Here is a 26,543-nt window from a genome sequence, read left to right on the forward strand (position 1 = left end):
GGAGCTTTTTAGGTGGTAGGCCTCGGCGTGATAGCTTTTCTGTGCTCCTTAATACAAGTCAGATCAAGAATTGCAACACAACTGAACTAATAATTAGCCGTGGTTTTGGACAAAACTCATGCCTTGTGCATTATTTTGGAATTGCTGACCTTGCTGTTTTCAGAAATATTCCACAACCGAGTCCAGAAGAATAGGTGGTACCAGGGCTGCCAATGAGAATTTCAACAAAACCCAAGACTCACAGCAAAATAACCCAAGAATTTAAATGAAAAACCAAGAATGCAAAATGTGGTTAGAAATGCAAAAAATTAGGAAATTTACTCGTTTCATTGACAAATATTTGACAATTTACAGTCCGGAAATGCAACTTTACAAACTTTTGGTAGGAAATGGTCAATGCAAACAGAGGGAATATTATGTTCAATAAAATATGCAGCAATCGCCAGTTCACTCTTGGCTGTTTGATGATCATCATCTGTTTTCTTTTTCATTAAATTAGTAATGTCTACAGTATATTTAAAAGCTTTGAAACTTCTTTGATGGTTCGCAGTTTTTATGTTTAACGAACATTGTATTATTTGCATTTTTAAGTGTAACGATTGCTTTCACTGTATACTTATCTAGAAAGATTTAAGGTCTAGAATAGAGAGAAAATAAAAGAGATGATAAAATGGCCCAAACAGTGCAGCTACCCGAAAAACTTTTCTCGTTAAAATAGTTCTTACATATATCTATTTCATCAATAAGACTCAAAACCCAAGAATTGCTATCATTTTCAAAATAAAACCCAAGACGTCAAGTAAAAACCCAAGATTTTGGGGCAAAACCCAAGCTTTGGCAGCCTTGGGTGGTACACAATCAGTATAAGGTGGAGAAACACTGTTTTACCCTATCGTTTGTGCGGCTTACATACGAGGGCGGCTACATTTTTATGTCATACCTTTTCAAAATAGTTATGTTTTGGTTTGTTCGAATCATTTTTTTCGCAAAACATACGAAATATTTTGACTAAAAATACAACCGTTTGTTCAGGAAAAATCCATTTAGTGCAGGGGTTCCCAACCTTTTTACGATCTCGTACCACTTGGATGCTCTGTATTGGCACGCGTACCACTTCTAGCAGAACAACTAATTTGATCGAATCATATTTTATTCAGAATAATAACATTGACCTACTAAAACAACACTATATAAAGCTTAAGTTTGTAGCTTAAGATATATAACAGTAGATGGTATCTTTTAAGAGCAATCATTTGAAATAATTAACGCCCACTGTCACACAGCGTTGTACAGATTTTCAAGCAACTGTGCTTCTTGTTGACAATTGACATGACCTGTATTTTGAAGATCGCAATGATACGAAACAACAGGAATAGTTACGTAACAAAAAGAATGGGCTTCGAGAAAATTGTATTTGGCACACAAAACCAAGAAACAAATTATAAAGTTCTGAATACAGGTTTTTATGGAAAAAACAGAAGCTACTCGCGTACCACCTGAAAAACCTTCACGTACCACTGGTGGTACGCGTACCACAGTTTGGGAACCCCTGATTTAGTGCATTGATTCGGAGTTATGTTGGTTTTCTTACCAGCATTTTTTTCTGCACCAATCTATTTCGCAAAAAACGATTTAAAAAAATATTTTCGGAAACACCTTTAATGACGTCACCTACCGAAAATCACCTAAAAGAGGCTTTCTTGCTTTCGTGTAGATTTATACGTTGAAAAAATGCCTGGTCATGAGCTTTCGGGTTGCACTGGGGTTTGGAGTTGAGGTAAGGGTATTGAGAAAAAGTGTCTAAAATACGACAATGTCTAACGTTCTATGTCAGAAACCCGAATTCACATATTTTTTTATGTGTAAATGTGTGATGTATAAATTACATTATTTTGTTGACAGCTTTATGGTCTTTGGCTCAGTTGTTGTTTAGCTACTAGATAGACTAGCGACAGTACATATGAACGAGCTGTAATGTTTTTTGCCGCTTAAATTCGTTTTTTAAAACAATAGTTGACTTTCTAATGATCAAAGCTTTCTGCAAAGTCAGAACCACTGACAAATAGCGTAAAAGAAAAATAGTTTTAGTGCTATTAGGTTACTATGGTTTCTTTCCCAGAGCTAAATTAACACAACTCAAATGTCTAAAATTTTAGCTCGGTGAAAAGACAAATTGTGACAAAAATTATGAACACAATTGTTGTGGGCCCAGAACAATGATGAAAGTGTAGTTGTTTGTTTAAGGGCGTTGGGAATCACATTTGACAAAAAAAAAAAAAAAAAGCTTGAGAACCACTGCCCTAAACAAAAATTTATACGATTAAACATTTCAGAATCCTTAGCAGATTTTAACCCAGTTGGAATCTGGTTAGACTGGAAAGGCTGTATATAAAACATTAGGAAGTTTACGAGAAACTGTATGTTTGTTTTCCACTAACAAACTATTTTTTACCTTCTTTTTAGGTTTCATATAAAACTAACCAATGGTGTAAACGAAAAGCTGTAAGCTTTATTTGTGTGGCCTGGACATGAAAATAAAACATTGGATATGTGTTGTCTTAATTTTGCTAAACCATCTTTCACATAGGTAAGTGAATTAGAAGTTTATTGCTGCATGTGTTTCCAATAATGGCCCCCGCATTTTTTTATTTAGCAAAAGAATGTTTCCAAACAAAGTTTTATTATGATTTGTAGTTTTTAAGAGTCACATAAGACTTTTATATCTTTATCACAGCAGTTTTGTTTCGTTTGTTCCTGTCATTGCCTGAGAAATTGAAATACTAAACAAGCCAAATTTTTGTTTAATAAAAGATTTTTAAAGATTAGGTTTGATTCAAGACTAAAAATTTAGTATTTTTTTTGTTATGGTAATTGGATGCAGGCCCTTGTGGATTTGCCACCATTATTTATTTTAATTTTTTCTGTTTATAAAAGATCTAACACTGATGACACTGCCAACCAAGCTATAGTAAATGTTGTGTGGACCATAATAGTTTCTTATGAAAAACATACTATTTTTGGTGTTGTTACTCATTTTTGACATGAAACCTTTGTGTTATACAGTCCTTTAGCGGAAAGCTCAGTCAACCAAAATGACCAACAGGCCAATAAAACATCACAGGCTACAAATCATACAGAAAAGTCACCAGCTACCCTGTTAGACTCTCCTATTGGCAACAACACAAGTCAGCAGGTTCCTAAGTTAAATGAAAATGAGGTTAAAAATCAAGAAAAACTTTTGGAAATAAAAGAACTGCTGCTGGAAACTAATGAACCTCAAGAGACTTCGCCTGAGCTAACGGAGACAGAAGAAAAGAGGTCAAAAAGTGAAAATATTCTTGATATTGATTTCATTTCCAAACAAGCTGTCCAAGTGGCGGAAGAGAAAGATAATCCATCTGATGAGTCTTTGACTGTGGCTGTCACAGAAAAGGATTCCCTTGAGAATAAACAAGAATCTTCTGATGAGCCAAGTAAAGTTGCTCCACAATTGGAAGCTACCGGAGAGGTAGGAATTTTTGTTGATGTTTTTGAAAATAAAACAGATGAGTCTAGTATTTTAATTTACCAAACTTTGCAAAATTTACCAAAATAGGCAATTGACTGTATTATATTTGTAACTAATGATATACTGTAGGTAGTTTAGGATGGTTTTGAAGTAAATGTGAGAACAATTGTCAAGTATAGACTCTACTGTGAAATCTTCTCAAATTGTATTGTTTAGTAGTAAAGAAAGGGATCAATGTAGCACTTTTAACCTTGATTTCCATCCCCTTTTTGAATTACAACTTTACAAAGATATTTTAGGCTTGCTAATTGCTTAATTGTCATTTTGTCACTCTTTTTTTACTAAGCGAAAGAACCTAAATTCAACATAAACATATACAAAAACATGGAACTTCTTATTTCAATAGCTGAGATCCAACCAAAGCTTGGTTTAGATTAATGCTTTTCTCAAAAGTTACAGTTCAAGACATCAGCATGCTCTTTCACCTATAAAGCTAACATATCAGTCCCTGATTTAAAAGTTGAACCTTGGCCATTCTTGACTACTGGCACTTACTAATGCAAATACTATTGACATATTCTTTGTACCTTGCCCTCAGGAGCCTCAAAGATCGTGATTCGTTGCACTTGTATTACAAATAGTCCTAGGAATGCATAAGTCTTAGTAACTTGCATAACAACTGTGGGAAAATGTCAAAGGTTGGTTTAATGTGCATCAGTATAATAGAAAGTATAGAGCAGTGCCATGCTGACTACTTATAGTAAGCCTCATCAGTAAGTGTAGTCAACCGAAATAATTCTATATTGTCAGCTGTTGTGCATGACTTCATCTATAAGATCTATCTTTGATTCATGCCTGTGGCACAAGAAGATGATTTTCTTGGCCAAGACATTTATTTAGCATGTAGTCATACAGCATACATATAATATTGCATTTTAGTAAGAAAGATAAATTTATTGTTGTTTACACTCAGTTTAATGTTTTACCTAGAAGGACAGAATTTAAGAATGATAAATTCCTGTTTGCTTTGTGTACACAGAACAGAAAAAGCTTGCTAAGTAACCTACCTTGCTCAAGCAGACAGTTAGTGTTGTTTGTAGATCTCTTGGCAAACAGACACCGGCGAGCATTGCTTAGTTTCGTTTCCCGTATCCAGTAAGAATCTCAGCAACATTGGTAGCTAGGAAGTATATATTCTTTAAAAGATTCTAGTGAGCACAATTAAACAGCTGTTTTATGTTACAGAGTGCAGAAGAGGATATTAGGGTGATATTCCTAGTAAAAGTGCAGCAGTATATCGGCCTACATGTGATTTACAATGCGTTATTCTGTGACAGTAACATCCCCATAGTTTCCTGTACAGTTCGGAAGTAATGCCGCCACCTCTCCATATGCCGAATATTATGCATTGTGGGGAATACTGAGCTCAGAACAGTTTTTTGCAGCTAACTAGTGCACTTGTTTTAAGTTTCCTCTAATTGGTGACACCATTAATGCATTTTAGGTGGAAGTTGTAGTATTTTAGGTGTATGTAGTAGTGTTTTAGTATTAGTTCATGAGAAGACTGTTCCAATTAACTGGATATTAGAAACAAGGTTTCTGCAACTGTTAATACAGACTTCTCCTGAGTAGAACTTAGACTTCATAACTCAACCCTAATCAATGAAAAGAGTTGTTACCAGAATAACTGTACTCATTGTGATCTACTTTGTCACTGTTAACTCAAAGGTATGTTATGATAGGCAGCATAGCAGTACTGTGAGTAGTTTGTGTAATGGTACAGTTTTAGTACCTTGAGTAAATGTATCTTAGACCAGCGTGGTCCAACTGCAAGCCCGCGGGCCAATTTTGTTGGCCCGCGAAAGTCCCAACATTTTAATGACAACTATAAGTTTTGTTTTCAATAATTCAATCTTTTCAAAATGTGAGGATTACCACATACTAAATACTGCTAAATCTCCTATTGTGACGCATGACAAGGCATTGTTATGTAATAAAGGGTTATGCTTCTATAAACCGTTCAGAGGCATTTTTGCGCTAGAGTGGAAACTGTGTTAAAATGTTTTTGACAGCTTCTACTCAGTAAAACTATAAAATATAAAAATAAACTTATCTTTTGATAAAAAAGATGTATAGTTCCCCTAGAGTTTGACCCAGAAAAAAAGTCTTTCCAGCAAAAATTTAAACCTTGGCCCGCGTAGTAAGTTAACGATTTTGAATGGCCCGCAACAAAATAAAGTTGGACCACACTGTCTTAGACCAATGCATTTTTAATGTAAATTTTTTGTGATTTTTTTACTTTGGAGATATCACAAAAATACTAAGCATAATGCTTTGTTGCCCAATGCCAATTTAACTGTCATTGAAATGTTTTGCTATTATTTTTAGGTTGACGTAGAGACTTCCACAGAAGATAATGTGAGACAAGAACAGAATACCGATACTGTTTCTGTGAAAGAGCTAACCCAAGAAAGGATTGAGGTTTAACTATACAACAGCTTCAAATATAAAATTTAAATTTTGAATATAATCACCATCGTAAGTCTGCTGTGGACATTTCATGTGTTTCCTTCAAATGCAAAAAATGCAAAATTGAGAAATTCAGTTACATATTGTCTCTGGAAGTTTCTTAAAAAACTATTGTAGTACATGTAGCATTATACCACTGCTGATGAAACCCTTCGCCAATTTGTAAGTGTTTTTAGGATGACAGCAAAACCGGGGCTCCAATACAGGTTGAAACTGCAACCAATAATGACCAATCTGACAATGAACAAACAGACGACAATAAACAACCAGTAAATGATGAGGTAAAAACTTTTTTATATTCTTTGAGCCTAATTAGTAATTACACTTTGTTTATTTTACCAGACTGAAAACTTTGACAAGTCTGAAGTTGCCACCGTTTTTTTTATGTATAGATATATATATATTCCACCTAAGTAATATTTATATATATATATAAACATAAAAAATAGGTGGACGACTTCATACTGGCCAAAGTTTTCAATCTGTTATAATAGGTGACTGTTGTCTCCATCTCTCGTACTGAGTCTCTGGTGACTCGTGATTTACCATATACTACACACAGTTTTGTTTATTGTAAGACTATATTTTTGCAAAAAATTGCAGCATGATTGCCTTTATGAATGTATAATATAGATCTTGATTTTAAATGCTTAAAAGCTAAGTTAATGGCTAAATGTGCTCTTATGTGATATTACATTGTTGTACATTTGAACTGTAGACTGAAAATCTAAATGTGGCTAAAGCTGATGAGACATTAGATGAGACAAAAAGTCCTGAAGCAGGTATAAGATATTTTTTGTACTGTACTTACTATTGTTTCGAAATCAATTTAAGTATCTTCAATTACAGTGTGAATAGAATATACTTTATTGATTACAAAACCTATAAAGTTGATTTATCTGGGATTGATTTCGACATAAACTGTGATTTAAGTATTTGCTAACTTAACACTTAGCTTGACTATATAAATGTCGTCAGAAAGTAGCCAATGTAAGTTGGATAGGGTGTGTTAAGGCAAGTGGAAATTGGAGCTTTCCTGTTTATGGGGCATGCTACCAAATGAGTAATATCTAACCACTAACATCTGTGCAGAAGGAAAAGGGGAAAATCAGTCCTCTGAAAATCTTGGGGAAGTGCATGAGGAGAAAGTAAAAGATGAAAAACTGGATTTATTGGAAACAGAAAACCTTGATGCTGCAGTCGGTGATAATAAAACGAGTGGGGAAAATGAAAATGTGGAAACAAAAGTGGATTCTTCTGGTGAGTGGATTTTTACAAGATTTATTAGCATAAAAAAATTGTAGAGAGTCCCTGAGGTTAAAGACTGCATAAAGCAGTGGTTCCAAACCTGACTGGTAGAATCACAAATTTGATATTAAACACCCTGAATGATTCATAGAAACATTTTTTTGTTTTCCAAATTTTAGATTTTTTATTATGATGACATTTTTTTCATGATTTTATGTTAACCTTTGAATTTATGTTGTGCCAGTATTTCTTGCTTGCAGTAATATTCAACTATATTTTGTGTATGTTTTGATACAGAAGATAAACATGAACATGTGAAATTGGAAGTCGACAGCATTAAGTCTTTCGAGGAATGGAAGAAACAACAAATACAAGACCGGGTAAGTATTTTTTATTGTACAAAACTAAATTGAAAATCATTTAAGACTTTTTAGATTGGTTAACTTGATTGAAAAAAATGACAAACCTACATACTAGTATACTAAGAGCAGTCCATATAACAGAAACATACCCTACAAATTGCAGAACATGCCTTAATGGAGCTAGTTGCCATGAATTATTTTCTTTATTAAAAAGACGCAAAAGAGATAATCCTTATTCTTTTAAAATTACAACTATTTCATTAGAGAATGTTTGCAAAGGCAGTCCAAATTTTGTTGATTGTAATTGACCCATCAAAGGAAGCACCCCATATTGATTAATAAATTGTATGTATTTCTGACATGTGCAAAATTGAGAAGTTATGTTACATATTATATCTGGAAGTCCTATTAAAAGGTTATGCATAGTAGTTTATCGCACTGTATAGGAAAACCTCACTAATTCCACATTCAAATGAAATTACTACCTACAAGTGCCATTTCCTGGCAACTGTAGTGTATCACTATTATTTGCTTTGGACAACACCAAGGGTAGCAATTTCCTTTGATTGGTGTAATTAATTTCTTATCCCTTTTAAGTTGTATGGATTTTGACAGATTCTGACAGTTTATCCTGCTTTAATGGTTCCATTGAATTCAAGTTTTTTATCTGTGGTGCATCAATAATTGGGACTTGAACTTTTTTTGTTATGTTAGTTTTTGAGCCTGTATAGGGAATAATAATAAGAATGTTTTTACGCAGTTACCTTTGTCTGTATGGGTAGCGAAGCATGACCTTCGAACTATAATTAGCGTTACTAATTGTACAATCACCTAACGTTTGTGCTTTAAACAACATTGGATTTTTTTGGTGTTAAAAGGTATAAATTTTGGCCTTTTACTAAAACATAATATATTGGCTTTAAATATCGGTTATCAGCCAACTTTACCACCGATATATTTGGTATCAACCTTAAAAAATGTATCAGTGCATCTTTAATGCCTACTACATTATTATAGCAGCAGAGCAAACAACTGATTGTTTTTATGTAGGAAGAAGCAGCTGCTATAGATCCAAACTCATTGAATCAAAGAACAATAAGAACAAAGAAAACACAAGTTAACTATGCATCGCAGGATTGTGGTGCAAAAATACTCGCCCAAAACTCAGAATCTAAAGTAAGTCCCCATGCCATTACAATAACATCTAGATCAGTGGTTCTCAACAAGTGGTCCGTGATGACTGTTTGCGAGGTCCACAGGGCTATTATTGTATTTGATGATAAACTGGAAAAAGTTTCATATAATTTATTAAATATTTGTGGCAAAAAAATCTTATCCTAGTTACTGATCTTTGATTGTTAGATGCCAATTGTTTGATATCTCTTCTCGAAATTCTGTATAAAAGGTGTAAATTTCAGGCCAATATGCTTGTTGTGGATGCTATGTTTATCCTTACTTAACAATGAACTGGTCCACGACGTTCATTTAATTAAACTGGTGATCTATATGGCCTGAAACGAGTTGAGAACCACTGCTCTAGGTACAGGCATGTTGAATTCATAGATGCTGTGTTATAAAGCTGTAAAAAATTGGAAAGAAACTGGTTTTAACTGTATCTCTATGATAGGATTTACCGGAAACCATGTGTTATTTACACTCTGCCCATATTAGGCAAACAGCATATTGTTGACAATGCTATTTAAGGAAACTCCTCCCAAATTAGCTGGAGGAAACAGATAAATTATACACATCCTACATTGCTTAAATATTTGAATAATGAATAAATAAAATCCTTAAAATGTGCTGTTTGTGTATAGAACTGCACAAAACTGACATTGTGTCCATTTGGAATGTATTTTGAACTATTTTTTATAAGTTTATGGTATTGCAAGTCTGTGTTTGCAATCCCCCCAAAAAACTATTTTTTCTGTTCCATTGTACTGTTGATGCCTTTTAACGCCAAGTTTTTAGCAAGGTAATATACAAATAAAGTGTACAAAACCCCTTTCTCTCTGTAATTTAGACCAACTTTCAAACTGAAAGATTTGTTTGTAGCTACATTTCTTTCGATCATTAGAATATACAGTATTTGAAAATGAAATATCTTTACGACCCAAAGGTCTAAAAAAGTTTTTTTTACAGCATGTTTCTGCTATACTGGATGAAAACAAGGACATGTACATGTTGAATCCATGTTCAGCCAATATCTGGTTTGTCGTTGAACTCTGTGAACCCATACAGGTAAATAATATGAAAAATCACACAATGACAAATATATTATTCATCCAAAACTGAATACTAGAGATATGTGATTTGTTCAATTTGTGACTAATTTTGTTTGCAAGCAATTGGTCATGATTAAATGAGTCTTTGCAAAAATTAAGTATATACATTTTTTAAGGTGATTTGCATTTTAAGATTGTCTTTGGATAGATTTTGACACAAAAATTATAAACTTTTTGAACAAATGACAAAAATTGTGGTTTTTCTGTGGATTTGGGCATTATATTAAAAAATACCAAACATTGTCAAAGAAAGTTTATTACTTAGCTTGTTTATTTTTTGAAATCGTTATAGACAGGAATTGTCACAATACGCCAGGCCCATTGAATCTAAAATCTAGCTTTTTCCAACCTTTGCCTTGCCGTAAAGTGGTGAATGCTTGGTGACCGGCAGATTTGGTATGGTGCCTTCAATGGGGCTGGCATACTGTGATTTATACATGAGTATACCGTGATCGCTGGTCTTCATAGACACTTCAGCGCTGATCCAAGTTATGAATTTATGTTCATCTTAGACAGGAATTGTTAACTTAAAACTAAAAAACACAAACCTTATACACAGGTTCGACAATTGCAACTTGCAAACCTAGAATTATTTTCTTCGGCCCCAAAACTATTCGACGTTTACATCAGTGAGCGTTACCCAGCCAGGGAATGGCATCTTCTGGGGACTTTTGAGGCCAGGAATGAAAGGTCTGTTCAAACATTCGCACCCAACCAGAACGATATTATGTTTGCAAAATACATCAAGGTAGGTGTTATGTTACAGGCTTGTCTGCCTTTGTTTGTGACTGTTAACAGCTGTTGGTTGCAATATACATGGCTGGTAGTGTGAATATATTAGTCAGGCCGTGTGTGTGTGTGTGGATTACTTGTGTATTACCATTGCAGGCATAATGCAGGCATTGATTGATGTAGGCTAGGCGAGTTTTTTTGCCAAACTTTTTTGACACGACCAAACTACTTTTTTAATTTGAATTTTAGTGGTTTATACCTAATTAGTATGTTAGTTGCATTTTCATCTGTAAAACGCAAAAGCTTTTTAAAATATCGTTTTAAAAAAAAAACGTGTGCCAGTTTGGCCCAAATTATTCACTCTTGTAATAAAATCTTGTTTAAGTTTTTTACATTTTTACAACCAGACAACTTGTCATGCTGTTAACAAAAACCAACGTTAACATGCCAAAACACTTTGTTATGATTATAAAATAACACCGCAATGTAAAGGCATTCAAAATATTAAGGCTACGAAGCAAATTTAAAAAGCAGTTGCCCTTGACACGAAAAAATGCGTTATGTTTTACACACAAACACTGGCTTTGATTTGTTTTGCTCAGATTATTCAAAACCGTGAATAGCTTACCTAAGTTTAGCGCTAAAGTTTTTTCAAAGTTTCAAAGAGTTGGCCAGACGCTTTAAATCATGTAATTACGGTTTATCCAACAAAGCCGTGTCTGTTACAGCGCTGTTGCATCAGTCATTCGTTAAAGCTACGTGGCTTAAACCTAGCGCGTTAAACAACACAACAGGTCTTGCTAACGTATTTCGTCACCCGTGGTTGGGAAAAGTAGCAGAGCACCATTCATGATATGTTCTGTAAACAAAAGATAGCATAACACATACGTGTACAATAGGAAGCGACCACTTAACAATCATTTGCTTCAACTAAGCACCCTTACAATGTTGTGGCCGACAAAACGTATCGATTATTATCATATAGGTTTCAGTACTGTTGTGTTATTTATAGGGAATATACCATGTCAGTGTACCCGATATATTTAAATGGCTTATACTGGGTCTAACATTTAAAAACACACGGCAAGGCTTTTAATTGATACATTGATTATATCAACCTTTATGAAGCAACGGTCTCCAATTACAAAATATTTAGCCGAGGGGTTCCTAAACAGAGCCACGTTGCCAATATTCTTGTAAATCGCAAATATTTTGCCTAGAAATGGGTGATGCATTGATTTAGTTACCGCAATCTCAACAAAAAAATACAGTCAAGTCAACTATATAGAACAACTGGACACCCATTTCAGAGTAGCCTAATGATGCATTTACTTCATTTACTGCGCCGGCATTATTAGAATTAATTGGACGTCACCCTATTTAGGAACCCCTGCTTTAGCCAAATGTACAATTTACATGAGCTATTTTGTCAAATTAGTCATACAAATTTGAACCTAAAATTCGATTGACACTAACCTTTGGTATGTCTGACGAGATGTGTACGGCTAATTGCTAGGTTATGTTCGTTAAAAACGCTTTTGTGGTGGTTTATATGCAAATAATAAACTCATTCATGTTTTATGTAAATAACAAACTTTATTGGGTGAAAATTGCCCTTTATATCGTGTTGTTAATACGTGATAGAGTATATGCAAAACTTGGATCTTTTAAAACAGCTGTCGGCAACCGCCGGTCCGCGACGAGTCCGTTACCGAACCGTATACTTTTTTAGGTTAAATGCCCATATATCCTGGGGATGATAAACAAATTTGTGCATTTTCATTGCTAAATATTTGTAATTTTTTTGAAGGCCGATCCGCGATAAACTGTCAGTATCAAAAACGGTCCGCAGTAGAAAAAAGCAGTGTTTCATACCGGAACGGAACGAAACCAAATAACGTTATTCGTTCTGAGAAAATTATTTATTTCGTTATTTCGTTCTGGACCGATATTTTCATTTCGTTCCGGTCTGACCGAAATAAATTTATAACGGTATTTCGGTCTTAACAAACGGACATTTCTTTGTTGTCTTTGCAACTATTAAGCGAAAAAAGGAAGAAAGTTGCAACACACAAGAATTATTGTCGGTAGTTGTTACGTCACATAACATTTGTCAATGATGGTCAGACGGATGTAAATTGTAGGAACTTCAATTTTTATCATAGCTTAACGGCGCAAAATTTTCAGCAATTGTATCATGTCAAATGTCCAGAACGAAATACCGGAATAAAAAATAACGGTATTTCGTTCCGTTCCGGTATTTTGAATATTTTTTATTTCGGTATTTCGTTCCGGTATTTGAGCCAAAAATTATTTATTTCGTTCCGGTATAACGTTTCGTTCCGTTCCGGTATGAAACACTGGAAAAAAGGTTGCCGACCCCTGCTTTAAAACGTTTGTTTGTACATAATAGCATAGTCGGTTATGACGTAATGAGGTAAAAATTTATATTTACAATATCATTTTCCTAAAAAAGATTACAAATCTTTATTTAGTTACGGAATACCAACTACACGTAGTAAAAATAAGAACTCTCAAAAATAACCTTAATTTTCGCAATTCACATTTGTTGCGCAAAAAACGGAAAAAATTGCTGAGTCATTGTTTTTTTTGGTTTAAAATGCTGAGTCATTGTATTTTGTTCAGTTCGAGATGAAAAGTCATTTTGGGAACGAGCACTTCTGTCCGCTCACACTGGTTCGTGTGCTTGGTGTTTCTATGGTGGAAGAATACGAAGAAACCGAAGAAAAAGAAAATAAGAAACCGGTTGCCAGCGATACTGACGCCCTAACGGCGGTAAAAACTATAAAAAATAACACTTTTTCTATAAAGTTTGAGCCTACAGAAAAATTATGGTTTCAAAATGCATATAATTCAAAATAAATACAGTAAACCTCGTTGAAACCGGATTCCTCTAATCCGGATCTTCACCTAATTCGGACAAAACTCGAGCTGGTTTGTAATGTGGTAAGGCTTGAGCTAATCGACATCGGTTAATCCGGATCTTCGCCTAATCCGGTCATTTTTTTGGTCCAAGTGGGTCCAGATTATCCGAGGTGTCCACTGTATGTAGAATAATAAAAAAATTTGCAAGATTCAGCTTTACAATTTGCCTTTATTGTCTACACGTGTACATTTTACTGTAACAATGATACAGTTTAACGGTAAATGCCAAGTGGCTATTTGTTACCATATACGTCGTTGATACAACTTGCTTTATTACAGTTTCTGCCATAACACTTTTGCGGTATTAGTAATATATTACGACTTGTCCATAAACTTAACACATAGCAGCAAATCATAGAACTCCAGGCCCATTGAAGGCGTTATACAAGCCGGTCTCCTGAACATTCCCGTATGGCGAGGCACAGGGTAGAAAATCAATGGCCGAATTGGCGATCGACTTCTACGAAGCTGACATATGTAGCATACAAGGCAGGCAACGGTCTTTGTGATCAACGGTCTATTATTTTCGGCGGGTTCACCACCCCCTTGCTCGTACCCGTGGGTTTTAGTTTTTTCTAGCCTGTGCTTTGCCATATGGGAATGCATGGAAGACCGACTTGATTCGGTATGACGCCTTTAATGGGTCTGGCGTACTATGATGTATCAATGGGTATGCCATGGTTACTGGTCTGCATGGACGCTTCAGGGCTGATCCCAGTATGAATGTATTCATCTTAGCTGAAATCTTGAAGTATTAATAATTTTTTGTCTTGTCGTCCAATTCGAAGTACTAATCTTAAACACTTGAAATTTTGCACAGGGTGAATTGAAATCGGAAGGATTGACCGATTCAGAGGAAACTGAAGGCGGTTCGATTGGGAAAATGTTGAATATTGTCAAGAGTGCCGTTGACAATTTGCTCGGCAACGGACCTTCAACGAACGATAATGCAACAAGGTAACTACCATGTACCTCAAAAACATGTTAAATGTATTCCTTGAAGGTTCATTTACCCCTAGCTAAGAGCCTGCTAGCTGACGTATATTGGGTATTTCTTACTCTAATTTAATTTCAAACTATATTTTAAAGATCATCATATTATATCCAAATTACAGGTAATTTTTGAATTGTAGACTTAGTTTGTCCTTGCTTTTACAACCTTTCAACATAGTTTCACCATCAAATGCACTGGTTCCCAAACTGTGGGTCATGGCCCAGTACTAGGCCACCAAGACATTTTCAATGGGCCACAAAGCCATTTGAACAGATTCTACTGTTTTGTTACACTGTAGATATTATGCGCTTTGTTTTGAAAAACATAATATTTGCAAAGAATTCCGAATCTTGTAGCCAAATTTCAGGAGCATTTATCTCATTAAAAATAAATTGCTAGAAACCATTTCGCCTGTTTTTGAGTTATTTTTTTTGTACCCAAATTTACAGCACGTGGTGAGCCACGAATCGCTGTTAAATAGACATTTGGGCCACAGACCAAAAAAGTTTGGGAACCCCTAATCTAATGCATTGAAAAACAGCCATTTTTGTTCTTGGATGCCCTTTCGAACACTGGTTTCGTATGTCAGCAGGACATGCATTTGCGAACGTAACGTTAGGCTCAGTTTATGCCCTTAGGTCAGGGGTGGCAAACTTTTTTACCAGAGGGCCAAATTTGCAACTGTCTTGCCACTGGAAGGCCGGATTAAATGAGATTTACGTAAAATTTGTCGTAACTGGTTGCCATCTTTATTAAAATATATGGGATGTGAAAAAGAGCACATACAGGTTATGTTAAGTACTTATGTCATAGTTGGCAGACTGTTCTAAAAATAACGCTGCAAGGGCATTTATTCTAAAAATAACAACGCTTGCCACAAGCTACTGCTAGTAGCAGCCAGCGCTGTTGCACTGCTTGTTCACAGTGGTAAATATGGTGCTTGGAAAAAAACCAGGCAAGGTGTTTGGCGGGCCGGATGAAAAAGGACTGGGGGCCGGATGCGGCCCGCGGGCCGTAGTTTGGCCACCACTGCCTTAAGTTGTGGCTCGGCTCGGTCCATCCCGACTAATGCATACAGGTACCTTATGAGGTGAATACGATAAACTGCAAACGTTTTACAATCGCTAATGTTATAATCGGACACCAGTCTCATCCTACTTTCGTGTTTTTTGCAGAACGAACCAAACTGAACAGGGCGAGTCTGGGAACAAAACACAAGACGATGACGTCATCGACCCGAACTGGGAATCCCCTGTTACGTTGGTAACCAACAGGTATGTCTCTTCTGCTTTGATTCATAAAACGAAATGAGCTGTTCAGGTGAAATTTTAGTTGTTCATAGGAAAAAGTTCTGATTTAGGCTGCAAGCAAGCCGACACCGGACAACTACAAAGCGTGTAGCCCCCTATTATGGTAGCAATAGGGGTGGTGATCTAGGTGTATTATTCTGTGCTAAATACCTAAGTGTTTGGTAAACATGTCTTTTTAACTACATGGTTATACAATTTACAAGACATGTTTGCCAAACAGTATGGCATTAGCACAGAATATCGAAACACCGAAGCCCTATTTCACTGTTATTTTTGTGTGTTTGTACTTCAAAATATTTGATCAAATCCATGCTTATCTATGTAATTAGGGTGTTAAGAAATGTAACTAGAAAAAAAAAACGCTTTTTAATGATTTACTAGACAGAGATTTTTTAAACAGCAAACACTTACATTTCTTTATCAATTTTTACAGGTCAGAAGTTGAAAGGTCAAGGGGGAGGTCGGATAGTCCACTGGTGACCTTGGTTCAGGCTGGTGACGGTCAGGAAATAGTTTTAGTGGATGGAAGCCGTTTTGACCCTCCCTTGGTGAATCTTGCTTTTCTCAGTAAATTCACAACTCGACACTTCAGCACACATCTGTGTTGGTTCTTGGAGTTCGTCTACAGGTTCGGAATGTGTGGTTTTAATTTGCAGTTTTTTATTTTTTAATGCCTTGGAATGTTTTATTCACAACGTCACAACAAGATTAATTTTTGATTGCATTGCAAAAATAAAAATAAATCAATAATTAGATTCGTGCTCGGTTTAAATTGATCTTGAATGTAATGAATGTTTACATAATTGTCGTTTCATGGTCTTTTCTTATGCCTTGGAATTTTTTTTTCACATCGTCACTATGAGATAAATTTTTTATTGCATTGCTAAAATTAAAAAATAATAATTAGAATCGTGCACGGTTTAAATTGATCTTGAATGTGATTATTGTTACATAATTGATATTTCGTGCTCTTATGCCAACGAACTCTCATTTATGATCGGACAATTTCATTTCAAATCTTTCAAACAGTAAAATCACAACTTAATTTGGGGGCTTGGGGTCAAATTTGAAATCGCGTTCCCTATAGCAACCACAGCTGTCCTGTTGTTAACCGATGATAGTTTAGTATACTGTATAGGTATACGGCTTGCCTAAATCAGCGGTTCTTAACCTATATGGTACGCATACCATTTGAGATACGCCGGAGAGTTTAAGGTGGTACGCGAGTAGCTTTTTTAAAGCTTATTCAAGTCATGAAAAGCAACTTAACTGGCCCAAATAATCAGCACTGCTTTTGAGCGAAACTCGTGTCTTGGACATTCTTAGGGAATTGCTAACCTTACTGGTTTCAGAAATATGCTAGTCTTGTCGAAGATTAGGCCTATCTCTTGGTCGACCCGTTTAAACAGGGTTTTGTTGGTACGCAGTGATAGAAAAAAGATGGTACGCGATCAGTTTAAGGTTAAGAACCGCTGGCCTAAATGGACGTTCAATTAAAAACGCCCTATACCAAATGCTGATAGAAAGCAGGAAAAATAAATGATTAAAACGGGTATAAAAGCGATAGAATATTGAAGGAAGAAGTTAACAGTTGCTTATTAGACAGAGCAACAAAATGAACGATAAATCAATTTTCAAGTGTGTTTAAGTACCGTTGGCGCTTTGTCAAGTTTTAAGTGCTTCGTTAAATGTTAAACATAAATTTACCGATCCGGATTCTAGAGCACAATATTTTATAACCTGTTAGTTACGCAATCGTTACAATGTTGCGTAATGGTTTAGTCTGTCTTATGGTATATAGTTAAGAACCAGATTTTGTTTCTTTCGCCAGCTTCTGTTCGTGTTGAGCTAAAATTTGGGAATGCTATTGTATGATTTCTAAAAAAAATTTTGTGTAGGCGCTAGGGATGGGCCAAAACTGCATATCATTTTTAAAAACGGTCGTTTTGTTCTTTCGAACACTGGTTTCGTATGTTAGCAGGGTATGAATATACAAATTTATTACTGGGGTCAGTTTGTGCAACTTCTCGGCCGATCACCGAACACCCTGGTCACGTTTGGGTTCTGACTCGGCCCATCCCTAATATACTCTGATCAGTTGCTTATTGTCACTTAATAATATAAAATAAAAACGTAAATAAAATGTAATACATTCGTTCAACAACATGATTGCACAACATAACAGTTTCCTATCTTTTTTTCCTATTCAGTTATCTTTGCTACCAGTTTTGAATGTTTTGTGACAATAACGCATGCGAAAATAATTGCAATATCCTACAAATTTCGATTCACTTGTAAAATTCTTTGTCACTTCAGGGTTTCTCTGCTTTCGTGCATCGTCCAACCTCACCACAACCAGACATCAGTCTCCCACGCTTTTGTCGAAACCCTGCGGAAACCCCCTCACAACGTCACAACAGCGCCCCCAGCGCCAAAAGACAAACCCGTTTCACCAGAAAACCCTTCATCTCCACTTGTTACAAAGAATATTCCGAAGACCGTTGAGAAAACCGACGAACTGACCGATGACCCACAGTCTCTACATGAGCATCAGACTGACCAACCAGATATGAGTGAAAACAAAACTGAAAGCTTGACCGACGACAAGGTTGCTGAAAGTGATGCGTCAATCCGTGATCACGTCATTGAACCCAATGAACCGAAACCGGTTTTGAAAATTACTCCCATACCAGTCGGGCTAAAAGGTGCAGACACGAAAAAAGATCATAAATGTTTACCCGATGAGAACAAGCCTGAAACAAAGCCGATCGAAGCTCCACATACCCTTGACGTCACCTCTGATGACGTCATCGACATAAAATCTCCGGATATTCAAGAGCAGCCACAGAAAATTGAAACAGACAGCGACTCGCCAAACGAAAACGCCAAAACCTTGGAAACAAAAGACGCTGTGACGTCGGATGGTGACGTAACCCAGCCGTCCGCGCCAGATGACACACCGGATGACGTCGTCGAGTCTGTGTCCGCTAAAGAATCAGCAAGTCAAGATGAGGGTGACTCTTCAGAGAAAGACTTGACTGATCCCGTGAAAGAGGATAACTCTGAAAAAACTTTGGATGAAATCAAGGTATGTAAAGTTATAGCGACTAAGAAAATATATTTCATCTTATTTTTTTGTTTTATTTGGTTGGTTTCTATTACCATGTTAAGCATTACTGTGTATCTAAGAAAAACCTGATGTGATATTTGAAAAAAAAACAGCAAAAACATAACTATTACCATTTTTTTTAGTTTTTTAGTACTTCACCCCAAACTGTTTTATCACATAAACATTATTATGGGTCCCCTTCCCTGAAGGGGACACATATTGTTTTTGTCCGTATTTTTTTTTTCTTTCTTCTTTTTTCTGTCTAACGCTGGTTTGTGAGACGCGTTTGGTCAAGAAAGAGTGCTTCAAATTTATTCAAATTTACAGAGATGTTAGTTAATAATCCAAATTTGATCCTCCTGAAGTTTGACCCCGTTTGACCCAGCGGTTCACCCACAGGCCCCCTAAACGTAAAATTTTTAACGCTGGTTTGTAACGCTCGTTTGGTAAAGAAAAAGTGTTTCAAATTTATTTAAATTTGGACATATGTTAGTTATCAATCTGAACTTGATCCTCTAGAAGTTTGACCCCGAATGACCCAGCGGTTCACCCACAGGCCCCCGAAACGTAAAAGTTTTAACGCTGTTTTTTATCGCTCGTGTGGTAAAGAAGGAGTGCTTTAAATTGATTCAAATTTGGACATATGTTAGTTATCAATCTGAACTTGATCCTCTAGAAGTTTGACCCCGAATGACCCAGAGGTTCACCCACAGGCCCCCGAAACGTAAATGTGTCTAACGCTCGTTTGGTCAAGAAAGACACTGTAGGCAGAAGTACCAAGAAAGTAACTCACTGGTTTACGATAGCTCAGCTTGACGTCGGACAGACGTTTTACGAGACGTCGTTTCAGTGATTAGAAATCAGCTGTTTTGCACAGCAATGCTATGTCGTTTTATTAAGTTATCACTCACATTTTTAGTTTTGGCGAAGGTTTTACACCTATGACGTGATTTAAACCTAATAACCGTGCTTCGGTTTTGTATATGTCAAGAAAAACTTTGTTTTTCAAAGAAAAGATGAAAAAATTAACTTGACTTTTTTACCAATTAAATGTTTTTTTAAATGCTCGTTGTCAGGTTGGCCGCCGCATGATCACGGGTTACTTAAGGTCAACTAGTCGGTATTACAAACACGGTTCAACTTTCTTCATAACGTAGCGTTTTTTGACAATTAATTTAGGAGTCAATACTCAAGGCATGTATAAATTAGGCTTAACAGTATTGTTGAACACTAAGGACGGCATGCTATTGAAAACGGTGTCAAAAGATCAAACAGTCGTTTGGCGTGTGCACACTGAGAGGTTACTACAGGTCAATGGTACTCGTTTTGCGAAACAAAGTTAAATGAAAAACAATTTGTTATGTATACACTTAATAATAGTGCAAAAAGAATACGAACAAATTTTTTTTATTGTTGGGTTAATGCTTTCTAAAAATTTGTCCTTAAGAATCTAAAAATCACCGCAACATTTGTTTACTGTAAATCCGCACAAACACGCGTATGGGGACCCATTTGTTTTTGTTAACAAAAACAATCATATGTGTAGATCAAATGATGTGTATAGTAAATTGGAAAATATCGTATAGAATATATAAAATGGAAGTATATCAGAAAGCCACTCTTCTAGTTAGTGTGCATTTTAACATTCATGCCATCTCTTGACCTAATTTGTTTGGCCCATAACTTCACAATAATGAAAACGTGGAAGTTGGTGGAGCCTAAAAATTAAATGAAATTGATGCATGGAGCGACATTGTTATGTTCACATGACTTTAAATCATGTGAGCAACCATCATGCATATTCACACATGAAAAACAAAAAGCTTTTATCCCCAACTTTTTAAAACAAACTTAACTTTTCATAAAACAAACCTATTTTCCACCACTCGTCCAAAAGCACATATTTTTCTTTCATAAATATTTTCTCTCCACAAACTTTTAACATGTCATTTTTTTCCAGATACAACCACCACAAGAAGAGGTCACTGAGCAGTTCACCACCCCAGCCCCAACACTGCCTCCTACACAAGAGGAACCCGCCACCGCCATACCACCACTAGATGGAGCCGAAGCATCCAATAGAGATCAACAGCTTAATACCATTGAAGAGGTAACTGCTTTCCATAGACAATAATCTTATTCAGCATTTTGGTCTTCAGCTAAGTTTCAGTGGTAGGATGTAGTTAAGTTCTATTTATTGGTGACGTAACTTTGACGTCATGATGTTACGTCACAGGATCAGGTGGTGATCAATCCTGGGACAAATCAAAAGGAATCTGTTCTTATGAGGCTGAGCAATCGAATACGGGCTTTGGAGCAAAATATGTCTTTAAGCAGCGACTATCTTGAGGATCTCAGTCAAAGGTTGGTTGGTTGTAAATCAGCGCATTGTGTACTACAGGGAAAAATGACATCTAGTCGGTTATGCGGATGAACATTCATACAAGCTCCTTGAGTACACTGAGGATCATTGTAAAAAAAGAATCATACGTTCGCGCTGTGGCCATAAAAGATGTACATGCTAAGGATAGAATTTATTTGGTACAAAAATTGTGTCAACATAGCTCTCCAGGGTCAATAATATGCCTTAAATATGCCTAAATGCTCAATAATATGCCCTTTGATTCACACTCCAACATAACGGCTCTTATCAACGTTAAGGGCCGAACTGCCAAAACTGTAAAACTTTTTGGTTTGAAACAAAGCGAAAAATAGAATACTACAACCGGTTTTAAAAATGTGTTAAAATTCCTTACTTGGGTACAGTAAGTCTATATCAGGGGTGGGCAACCTTTTTAACACAAGGGCCAGTTAGGAAAATGTGATGCTTACAGGAGGGCCGCACATCAAATAAACACTAATTCATATGTTCAGGTTTTATTAGAACATCACAAGTACAAGCGGATATTAAATATCTGCATTAGTGTGGCGGTGTAGCCCATGGGTTACATCGCACTTTAAACAGGAAACTGAAAGAGGAAAAGTTGCAACATGATGAACACTCAAATAGCCTTATTTGGGGGGAAATGGCTGGAGAAAGATGAAGGGCCGCACAAAAAATGGAAAAGGGCCGCATGCGACCCGCGGCCCACCCATGGTCTATATGTTTGACGCTAAGCAACACCAAATGAATTTAAGATTTAAGAAATCAGAGATATTGTGTTTTTCAGATACCGAAGACAAATGGACGAAATGCAGAAAGCTTTTAACCGCACCAAGACCAAGCTTGCTGATGCTGCAAGAAAAGCAGAGGAGAGCGACCATAAACAAACGGACGCTATTCATACAGCACATAATAAAACCGAACTTCTTCGTGAACAGGTGTGAAAATAATGATCAAGCGATATAGGACACCAAAATAAATTGGGAAATGGCTTGTTTTTTGGATATTTTAGGTTAGTTTTTGTAAAAAGTTACAATTAACTAGGGATGGGCTACAACACAACTGAAAGAGGTCTCAGGCCCGAAAGTTTGATTTACAGGCGTATACATTAAAGCCTCAGAAAAGAACAAACATATTAGACAGTTGGTCTTAGAGCTGTTTGACATTAGGTCAGGTCCAGCAACTGGCTACTTAGCTAGTTAATTTTTTTTAAATACTGACACAGTGCCCGAATCACGCCCGTCTTTTAAGAAACCGAAACCCGAACCCGGCCCAAAATGCCCAGCCCGACTTGCAACTGTGCGGCAGGCAACATGTCTTCCATGTATTTTTTGCCTTGTTCTGTTGCTTGGTCAAGATGTTTCATTCTCCTAAATCTGTATCAATCGTCTACTTATATAATTGTTACTTGTATTTTACTAGCTGAACGATATGACTGACGGTTTCGAATACCTCAATCGACAAATGGTAGCTCGCCACTTGTGTCTCATGGCGGTAGAGAGCGTGGTTTTAATCGTCATCACAGTGACGTGTTTCAGAGCTCGACTAGTCAGGCTAGCGAAACGTGTGGAACATGCTGAAAAATTGGTCAAGAAATTTCACTTGGAGCACAATGCCATGTTAACTAATGGACTTATACATTCCAATGGAAAAGTGTCTACCAAAAAGAGGTTTGTATTTAGGTGTTTAGGAAAACGGTTCTGGTCATTTATTTTGTAATGATTTGGGCCAAAAATAAAAGACAAATACTTCAAAGAAGGGTATATGATGGTCTTAACGTATACATTGTTGTATGTAAAGGTTTTTATATAGTGGTTTTCTATGTAGGTGCGAGAAAGCACACTAACAAAATAGAAAGCAGTTGTTTTTTGAACTTATTCGCACCTATATATAAAATAACGAAACCTTACTATGTTCGACATATGTTAAATAATACAACGAATATTTGTTGCAAAAAATGCACATACTAAACCATATTTGTCACAGAAAAATTGCCGTCAAAACTATTTCAAGCGATCGTGTCGAAAATCTTCATCGCTCCTCATCGCTTGTGAACAAAGATCGAAGCACAACTCTTCATTTGCAACCTCCTTCTGGGAGGAACGCAAATTCTTCACCCACTTTTATAAGACGAAAACCCCTCAAAGGGGTCCACAAGAAAAAAGCGGGAACTCAATGCAACAAGAACCGAAAAATGAATGGCACCACTTCGAAAAACTTATACACGTCTTCATCTGCGAACGGTGGGCCACCCGTGTCCGGAAACGGTTACCATGGAAATAGGAGAGGCAGTCCATCAGGGGTCCTCATCTCTGATATGCTTCTCTCATCACAACAGCACTCGGCCTCTAAAACCGCCGGTAAAAAATCAGACTCAAAACGGTTAGAAACCAAGGTGCCTGTTTACAACACTCCCGCGATTGCATTTCCAAGTAAACTGACAAGCAATGTAGGCTGTAGAAATAACCATCTGCCTTGGGCGTCGTCGCCTGGTGTGCTTTCTGGTAAGGCAAGGTAGCTGTCCCATTCCGGTATATTGCTCGCGCCTCTCTTCTGCTGCCAATGGTAAGACTTGCTTGCGTGCTGCTGATGCCTATTCATAATGTCTTACAAAATGGAGGTAACCTCATTTTTACGGAACACCAGAATATTGGAATGTTTCATTCCAGGCATTGCTCTCGCGAATAATCTATGCTTCACTCGAAAAAGGTTTATTTTTATTTTCACATCGGTGCCTGCAGCAGAGACACTTTAATTTATTGAAGTAAATTTGGTGCCTGTGAAGCTTTCTTGCAATCTAGCTGATTTTTTGTTTGATTCGGCTTAGTGCCCTAACTAATAATTATGGGTCCCCTTCCCTGAAGGGGACACATATTGTTTTTGTCCGTATTTTTTTTTTCTTTTTTCTTTTTTTCTTTTTTCTGTCTAACGCTGGTTTGTTAAACGCATTTGGTCAAGAAAGAGTGCTTCAAATTTATTCAAATTTGGACAGATGTTAGTTATTAATCTAAATTTGATCCTCCTGAAGTTTGACCCCGAATTACCCAGTGGTTCACCCACAGGCCCCCAAAATGCAAATTTTTTAAAACATGGTTTGTTATATGCGTTTGGTCAAGAAAGAGTGCTTCAAATTTGTTTAAATTTTGTCAGATGTTAGTTATTAACCAAAATTTGATCCTCCTGAAGTTTGACCCTGAATGACCCAGCGGTTCACCCACAGGCCCCGAAAACGTAAAAATTTTAACGCTGGTTTGTAACGCTGGTTTGGTAAAGAAAGAGTGCTTCAAATTTATTCAAATTTGGACATATGTTAGTTATTAATCCAAACTTGATCCTCCAGAAGTTTGACCCCGAATTACCCAGCGGTTTACCCACAGGCCCCCGAAACGTAAATGTGTCTAACGCTCGTTTGGTCAAGAAAGACACTGTAGGCAGAAGTCCCAAGAGAGTAACTCACTGGTTTACGATAGCAGGAGGGCTCAGCTTGACGTCGGACAGACGTTTTACGAGACGTCGTTTCGGTGATTAGAAATCAGCTGTTTTGCACAGCAATGCTATTTCGTTTTATTAAGTTGTCATTCACATTTTCAGTTTTGGCGAAGGTTTCACACCTATGACGTGATTTAAACCTAATAAGCGTGCTTCGGTTTCGTATATGTCAAGCAAAACTTGTTAATCAAAATAAAGTTGAAAAATCAAACTTGACATTTTTGCAAGATAAATGTGTTTTTTTAAATGCTCGTTGTCAGGTCGGCCGCTGCATGACCATGGGTTACTTAAGGTCAACTAGTAGGTATTACTAACACAGTTCAGAACTTTCTTTCGTCATAATGTAGTGTTTTTTTTCTATAAATTTAGGAATCAACACTCAAGGCATGTATAAATTAGGTTAAACGGTTTTGTTGAACAGTAAGGACGGCGTCTATTGAAAACGGTGTCAATAGGTCAAACAGTCGTTTGGCGTGTGCATCCTGAGAGGTTACTGCAGGTCAATGGTACGACAATATCTGGGTCAAAGCAAGAGATTAAATTAAAGTATTTGTTTCGTTCTTTTTTAATGTTTTTGTAATTATATGACAATAATAGTGCAAAAAGAATACGAACAATTTTTTTATTGTTGGGTTAATGCTTTCTAAAAATTTGTTTTTAAAAATCTAAAAGTCACCGCAACATTTGTTTACCGTAAATCCGCACAAACACGCGTGTGGGGACCCATTAGTTTTTGTTTACAAAAACAATCATATGTGTGGATCAAATGATGTGTATAGTAAATTGGTAAATATCGTATAGAATATATAAAATGGAAGTATATCAGAAAGCCACCCTTCTAGTTTACAGTTTAGGTTTCAGTATGCAATAAAATGGAATTTGCAAATAACCGGAATCTCCTGTTTTCATTTTGCTGTTGCTAAAGAAACAAGCCGATGGAAGTGATACATCTCAATACCTTATAGCACTTTGGTTATGGGACAAAGTAGCTCACTGTGGTGTATAATGGTAGTGAATAGTCACCAACCTCGTAGCTGTTTATTTATTACTCATGTAACAAATCCATATTTAGTCTAACCCGTCCTGTATTATGTATGTTTAGTATTATATTTACCATGTAGAAGAGGTATATACGGAATTAAGGCTGGTGCTGATGGAACTGCTGCTTTTCCAAAATCAAACGGCTGGCCTTTCTTTCATTCCTTCCTTGCACGAGTTTTTGCGTTTTCGCTTTTCGTTGCGTCGTTGGTTCACCGTCCACAAAGACGAACTAGAACTGTTATTTACATGAGCCTGTGCTTTTAAGTTTGTTGCTTCGACCATTTCTTGTTTTTTTATTTGCTTGTTTATGATATGGTGCTTCAAACTTCTTCAAAGCGGCTTCGTTTATCGCATGGACGACACCACAGCAACCAATAAATACTCTGCACCGCTAAATGCGACTCCAATCAGTTGAGGTCAAAGACATTCCTGTTTGTTACTGGTCGTTTTGACCGACAAAAATCAAAATTTATGTAAAAGCATAGAGCCAATAAATGATAAGCTGCAGACAGTGCACATTGTTTCGACCTATAATGTCTCATCAGATCATCTGTGCTGTATGCCCTGTTGTGGCATATATGCGATGTTAATATGGTAAAAGTTTCCT

General features: G+C 36.5%; 1 protein-coding gene across 2 annotated transcripts; it reads left to right on the plus strand.

Annotated features, from left to right (window-relative positions):
* Positions 1–1,715: 1,715 nt before the first annotated feature.
* LOC145228430 (SUN domain-containing ossification factor-like) lies at positions 1,716–26,332 on the plus strand. Of its 2 annotated transcripts, XM_080093490.1 has the most exons (21): positions 1,716–1,777; positions 2,464–2,587; positions 3,064–3,508; positions 5,897–5,989; positions 6,214–6,318; positions 6,756–6,819; positions 7,130–7,297; positions 7,583–7,665; positions 8,698–8,823; positions 9,790–9,888; positions 10,492–10,680; positions 13,311–13,460; positions 14,431–14,567; positions 15,780–15,878; positions 16,348–16,542; positions 18,231–19,002; positions 20,984–21,133; positions 21,260–21,387; positions 22,194–22,344; positions 22,829–23,076; positions 23,393–26,332. In XM_080093490.1, exons 2-21 carry the CDS (start codon positions 2,529–2,531, stop codon positions 23,922–23,924), a joined length of 3,993 nt encoding a protein of 1,330 aa, XP_079949616.1. In that variant the 5' UTR covers positions 1,716–1,777; positions 2,464–2,528; the 3' UTR covers positions 23,925–26,332. The 2 variants fall into 2 exon arrangements, with proteins under 2 accessions (XP_079949616.1, XP_079949617.1); XM_080093491.1 differs by lacking the exons at positions 1,716–1,777; positions 2,464–2,587; positions 3,064–3,508 and adding an exon at positions 5,092–5,236.
* Positions 26,333–26,543: the final 211 nt, after the last annotated feature.

Source organism: Phallusia mammillata, chromosome 5 (genome assembly GCF_965637545.1).
Source record: "Phallusia mammillata chromosome 5, kaPhaMamm4.hap1.1, whole genome shotgun sequence".
Lineage (NCBI taxonomy): Eukaryota > Metazoa > Chordata > Ascidiacea > Phlebobranchia > Ascidiidae > Phallusia > Phallusia mammillata.